This window comes from Habropoda laboriosa, unplaced genomic scaffold, assembly GCF_001263275.1.
Source record: "Habropoda laboriosa isolate 0110345459 unplaced genomic scaffold, ASM126327v1 scaffold529, whole genome shotgun sequence".
NCBI classification, from domain to species: Eukaryota; Metazoa; Arthropoda; class Insecta; order Hymenoptera; family Apidae; genus Habropoda; species Habropoda laboriosa.
In genome coordinates, this window is record NW_017100671.1 from 287,769 (window position 1) to 294,483 (window position 6,715).

The 6,715-nt window shown below is 37.0% G+C and overlaps 1 protein-coding gene across 1 annotated transcript in view; it reads left to right on the plus strand.

Moving 5' to 3' along the window:
• The first annotated feature begins 3,352 nt into the window (after positions 1–3,352).
• The window catches only part of LOC108576835, a 7,556-nt gene continuing 4,193 nt past the window's right edge, over positions 3,353–6,715 (plus strand). The window contains exons 1-4 of the mRNA XM_017939899.1: positions 3,353–3,466; positions 4,043–4,173; positions 4,721–4,961; positions 5,203–5,612. Coding sequence (XP_017795388.1) covers positions 3,353–3,466; positions 4,043–4,173; positions 4,721–4,961; positions 5,203–5,612 — 896 coding nt within the window. The remainder of the gene's footprint in view (positions 3,467–4,042; positions 4,174–4,720; positions 4,962–5,202; positions 5,613–6,715) is intronic.

The window sequence follows — 6,715 nt, forward strand, 5'->3', positions numbered from 1 at the left end:
AATGTTCGTTACATTTGGTTAAATTTTTTTAGGGTTCATTTCGATATGAAGATAAACGAGTAGATGATTTTCGTGCAATTATGCTTTTTTGTCTTCGCACTGTATGTATGATGATGGTGGTGTAAGTAAAAGAATGGTGCAAAGATGGTTAAAAAAGTTTTGTGATGGAGATTTTAATCTTACCGATAAAAAAAATAAACAGTAAAAAAATTTAACCAGATATAATGAACCTTTTCCTTTTTTACTTACACGTTAAAATTTCAGCTTTTAGGCTATGCTTGGATTTTGCAGGTTACGAATAATCTTTTGTTCTAAAAACAGCAGAAACGATCTTTTACGGAAAAATCCGACATTGCTTATTGGCTAACCCAGTATTATAATACTAGCAGACAAATATTATACAAATTACAGTCAGTAATCACGGTGAGTCCCTTGAATATTTATGAAACGGTCGTCAGAGGAATTCCTTCGAATCTGTGACGCGACAAAAAATTCGAATTATTTTGAACATGTTCGAAGCTTAGTGATCTTGAAAGCTTTGAATGTCTTGTTAGCCCTGAAAGTCTGGATAGTCTTGAAAATCATGATAGTCTTGGAAGTGATTTGCTGGGTTTTCCGATTTCACGATCGAGAAACTCAAAATCGGGACAAAGATAAGTTATAAAAAAAATGGGTTGAACTATTACCAAAACTGTGTAATCCAGAGCTGCACATAACAGTCGACTAACAGCTTATGAGATTTAGAAGCAAATGCCCATTTACAGAATATGTGCCTTCCAAACTGGCAAAGCATGGAATACAATTTTGGATTCTATGTGACAATATATCTAACTGCCGGAAATGCTGCTGAAAAACAACAGTCTTCCAGTTGTTCTGAATCTATCTTTCGAAATAAAAGGACAGAATATAATGTGTGACGACTTTTTTTTACATCACCAATTAGGTAAAGAAGTATTGCAATTAGGAGTAACAATAGTAGGGACAATAAGGTTAAATAAACTCGCCATTCCACCAGAACTACTACAAAAGAACGTATCATTGGTTCTTCAATGTTTGCATTTACAAAAGATTCAACTTGTATTTCATGCGTCATTCTCCAAACCATCATTTCATGCAACGAAGGGATCAGTCGATACACTTGACAAAATAGTGTCTAATTGTGCAACAAAAAGAAAAAGTAGTCGGTAGCCAGTTGCAGTTTTCTGCAAACATTCTGGATCTGTCAGTATTGAACATTTGTATACGTGTATTCGTTTTAGGAAAATATGTCCTACATGGAAACTAATCTCTTTCAGAAAATCTCTTACATTTATAAAAAATTTGGGAAATGCTTTGACGCAAGATCGTATGGAACAACGAAAGCACTTTCCACGAACAAAAGGTGCTAAAGAAATTTTAAACGGCATAAAAAATTTGGGGGGACTTGTTGCATCGACATCGTTAGACTAAATCGAAAAAAGGAGGAGTTTGTCACAAAGCACGTTAAACGGTGAAAAATGTACAAAATTCATATGCAACTAGTACTGTTTCTAAGTATATAAAACCTGTTACAAAAGAACAATTTAAGTAGAATGTATTGTTTTTCTATAACTGATGCGACTGGATACCCCTACATATTTCCTTAGTCCTCTCGTTACATTATAAAGTTAAAAATACGAGTTCCATACATATTCGGGTCATTTTTGACCCAAGGACAAATTTACAGTCGAACGGAAAAATGCACTAGGGTTGAGCACTGTCTGTTAACAGTTTCGATTGCATTATTGCAACGTTACAAGTTATGACCAGTTCGTACTTGTTTCCATGGAGGAAAACTTGACCACGTTTGTCATCTATCCGCTCTATTTGTGAGCACAAACGATGAAGGTCGAGGTTGCTGAAACCAGGCTTCATGAATGACTGCGGGAAGACGATTAACACCATCAAAGGTACAAGTTTCACAATCGTGCATTCCAAGATGGTTGCTACACCGTAATCCTGCACTTGTGGAGCTTTGACAAGTGACAAATTTTTATGTGCAACGACACAGAAATTTGTCCTTACTGAAACGAACATGAAAACGAAAGTATCAGATATGATTCACTATCGCGTCATTTTTCACTCAGAAGCTGAAGTGATTAACTCCACTTTTTGACATTCTTCTAATTTTAGTATCAGAGCACGTGCTTAGTGCTTAATTCTTCATAAATAAAAAATCTTTAAAAAGTGTAATTTGGCGGAGTTAGTGATTTCGGCTTCCAAGTGGCTGGGGGGTTTTTTTGGGGGATTTATCTTTTTATTTAGTTTTGTCATTAAAGATTTTTTCAACGATAAAAGGTTTCGTACATTTAGACCAAATGAACCAGTATATAAATAGGAAAATACAAATAACTTTGTGCAAAGATTTTTGTGTACTCAGTTCAGTGAATACAATTCTTGTGAATAACTTTATCTTTTTTCAAAATGTTCTGCTCTGAAAACATCTGTATTGAATTATAGTGAATTTTAAAGGACGTCAAATCAACGTAGCAACCCCTAAAAGATACCAAAAGCATACTAAATCGTATAGCAAGTTGCGCTCGAAACTAGTTACGTATTTGCATTGCTGATAACTCATGCGAGTGATTGATTCGTTTGAAAATAACGGACAGGCAAGAAGAGCTGCATAAATTATTCATAGTAATCTGATAAAGGATTATACTTAAACTGCACAGCATAAGAGCTACTTTACATAAAAGATATTACACACTTTTAAGCATTCCAATTTTTTTTTTCTATACCTTACGCAATAATTTTATCGAACATACCCGAATACTATATATTTATAGTATTTATGCTCGCATTACTTAATATAAAGGCTAGAAGAAGTACAATAAAATTTCACATCATTTTACGACTTATGTACAAGGCACCGGAATAATTCACCGTGAAGAAGGAGAACGAACCAAGTTTGTAGAGTTTTCGAAGCAACGAATTGCCGAGAATTTGACAGAGTCACGGTTGGGCCCGTTACAATACTCGTACGTATCCATGAAAAGTTGGCGTCTCGTCAAATTGACTGACACCGATCCAGCAGCAAGGAATCCATCTTTTCATTGACAGACAGTACCGTTGTCGAGAAATTGCATAATGGAGGTTGTGTTGCCCGCTTGTTGGCGGGTCGTCGTGTACCACCTTAGCTGAACCTCTTGCCAAGAAGTCAATGGCAGCATTGACCAATGATCATCGTCTGGTGACCACGGAGAGTACCGTAAGAATATTCACGTGTAGGTAAAACAGAGGGGGTAGTGTCCGGTCAACGCTCTTGCACTCCCTGGTTAATGTATATAAGGCAAGAGGTTCAAAGTATGCTCACGGCAGATCAACAGTAGACATGATCGGGAAGATAGTTTTCATTCTTTCGGCGTTGGCCCTGGCCAGGGCCCAGATACCCAGTCTGGGTTTCTGTCCAGATTACGTACCCATGGCAAACTTTGATATGACCAAGGTAAATACTATTCAACATTTATTCTCTCTACAATAAGCTTCAACCTCGGAATGACGAGCACAGCATTCACGGATACACGTTACTGTTCCTAAATCGTCCAACATTTAGCAAGTCTCGAGTAACTGCGAACTTTCGTAGTTTCAAGTTGTTGTGTTAATTCTAAGACTTCCTTTTAATTTGTCTGGATAAACATTTCATTCAGAGCTGACAAGTCTGGTGAGTTATAGACAGCAGTGTGTCATTACGGCTGTTTATTGAAATAGAATTAATTTTGTAGCATTAACCCCTTAACATATGACAACGTGTCAGACTCGTGGCAGAGATTCTGGCCAAGATGTGACGAGAATAGTTACATTAGTAAGAAAAATTCATTGTAATCTCGACTGAGGATTACCGAATGCAATTAATCTGTAACAGATTAGCTACTGTTGCCTGGTACAATGCTAAAACAGTAAATATGGCTGACGCTTAAATGCATAGTCGGAAAAGAAATCATATGTTAAGGGGCTAACGACAAGAAGTAGCAAAATGTATGCAATTTACACGACGGATAGACAATTTTAATTCTTCTTTCAGTTCTTAGGTGTCTGGTACGAGGCAGAGAGGTACTTTCAGCTGACAGAAGTAATATCACGATGCGTAACGACGAACTACACGTCGGCCCCCGGCGGCAAGATTCGTGTCAGCAACGAAGTGACGAACAGATTGTAAGTCGAAACGAACAAGAATTTTTCGATAATTAAAGTCCAGTGCAGGAAGGAGCTAGGGCTTTCGTGAAAAGCAGCGTTTCAATAGAAATTGCGTAATTGAGATTGCTACTTCTTCGTCTAAATTTATTCATATGAAATTGGTTACTTAAATCTGACAATAGGATTAGAAAAGAAGCTTTACAAAAACTGTCCTTATTACAAAATATTTTATTTAGGATCATTTCACTTGACAAAAGGTCTTTTTCAAAATTCTCTTTTCAACATTTCTGGCATAGCCCTTAAATTCGCCAACACAATCTACATTATGTGTTTCCATTGTTTCAAGTCTTCGGGCGTGATCCACGTCAAGTGAAGTATTTTATTAGCTGCAACGCTGTTGAAACTTTGTCATTATTTTTCTAAAAACTACACTTCGTACCTAGATAATGGAAGATTCTTCTTCTCGCTCACATTTCAATAGTGCTGAATTTATGTACACGTTTAAAGAAACATCGTACCTTCGATTGCATTACTTCTAAAAATCTGTAATTACTTGATCGTTCAGCACGGGCATCAAGAGAGTGGTGGAAGGTGAAGTGAAGAGAGCTCCGTCGAAAGCCGAAGCGGGAAAACTGACTGTAAAATACACGATACCATTGACCCCCGAAACGAAGTATTCTATACTTGAAACAGATTACGATAGCTACGCAGTTTTGTGGAGCTGCTCTGGTATCGGACCATTCCACACGCAAAATGCGTGGGTCATGACGAGGGAGAGACTGGCGCCAGGAACAGTTTTACAAAAGGTAACATTCCTTTCATTCACGTTTCTAAACGCTTCAAATTAATCGAATTATCTATCCATTAAATTCGACAAATTTAATCGCTACTTTGGATAATTTAATTTTCGCCCATTGTTAACAAGTTAGCAAATAGAAAACGTTAACATCAGAAATTTAAAGTGAAACCTAAGAAATTTGAAATTAGAAGCTCTACTTCGTGAAGAAAACCTATGATATTTCACTGTGTAATGTGTTCTTTGATCAGGCTTACGCCGTTTTGGATAAGTACAAAATTTCGAAAACGTTCTTCGTGAAAACGGATCAGGAAGACTGCGCGTATTTAGACACAAATCCAGTGGCACCGGCTGAAGAAACCGCAGAAAATAGTAGCGAAGAGAATGTGAGACAGGCGATAGCGCCCGATGTACCGGAAATAATCGTTGAAATAGAGAACGCAAAAGAGGAGGAGAAATTGTTGTTGAAAAAGTCCGAAGCCGTTGAAAGCGGAAAAAGGAAACCGGTTAACATAATACCTGAGCGAATCATGGAGATAGCCGCCGAGGCTGCGAAAGAAGAAATGCCAATGGACGACGCGAAAATAGAAGAACCGAAGGCAACTGAGGCTGTAAAGGAGAAACCCGAGGGGGGAAATGTGAAGCAGACGGAAAAGGCTACGTGAAGACAAAGCTCGATTCCTTCTATGTGAAAAAATTTCCGCGTAGGTAATTCACGATTAGATTAGTTTCGGACATGTAGCGGATTTATTGTCGATACCATTCTCGCATGAATATCACGCTCATTATTCATCGTTTCAGCTAAAATTATCACGTATATGGTTCATGGAGAGGTAGAGAAGTAGGTACTTGTTTGGAATTATGTACAAATGTAAAAAAGAAAAGAAAAGTTGAATAAATTGTTATGTAAAATGTTGCCACGAAATTCTGCCACGTTTATCATTCCTAACCTACGTCACGTTCACCTGTACATCATTAAGGGACAAGTTGAGCATGAATCCGAAAGAGGAAGTAGTAGCTAGGTGCATTGCTACGAGGAGAAGAGTCTCGTCGTCGAGTAATTTGTTAAACATTTTTAATTACGTCGTTATCATTAAGGGACAAGTTGAGCATGAATCCGAAAGAGGAAGTAGTAGCATTGCTACGAGGAGAAGAGTCTCGTCGTCGAGTAATTTGTTAAACATTTTTAATTACGTCGTTCTCAGTTAGACGTGTGAAAATTGATAACAGCAAATACTATCTGTAAATATTGGAAGAAGAATAAACAATGAATACATTTATAAGGAAATAGAGTAACGTTGTGTTTAATTATTCGGTAAAAATAGTTTACTCTATGTGTACTTTGATACGATAATCGTATGAAAGTAATATCCACGACGAACTAAATAGAAAAGAAGTAATTTAGTAAATTGTTAAAAATGATAAATATATATAGTTTCACCTCTTTTATATGCTGTACTGTAACTAATCAGAATTTACTTAAACACCGATTCGTTTAACTTTGTTGTATATTCGTTGCTTTGACAATAAAGTTACTTTAATGCATTGTAGAAAGCTGAAGTAATGCTGAAAATTCTGACGTTGAAGTAGACAAGCCCAGAAGGAAGGCGGAAGAGCAACGAAGATAGCAACAAGTATCATTGCGGTAAATGATTGTTTTCTCAATGCCTCAAGAACGCAATTATGTCCTTTATTTTCATACGACTACAATAGAAACACGCGCGAGTTAGTTGCTGAAAAGAAGGGACTTAACTGATAATCTTG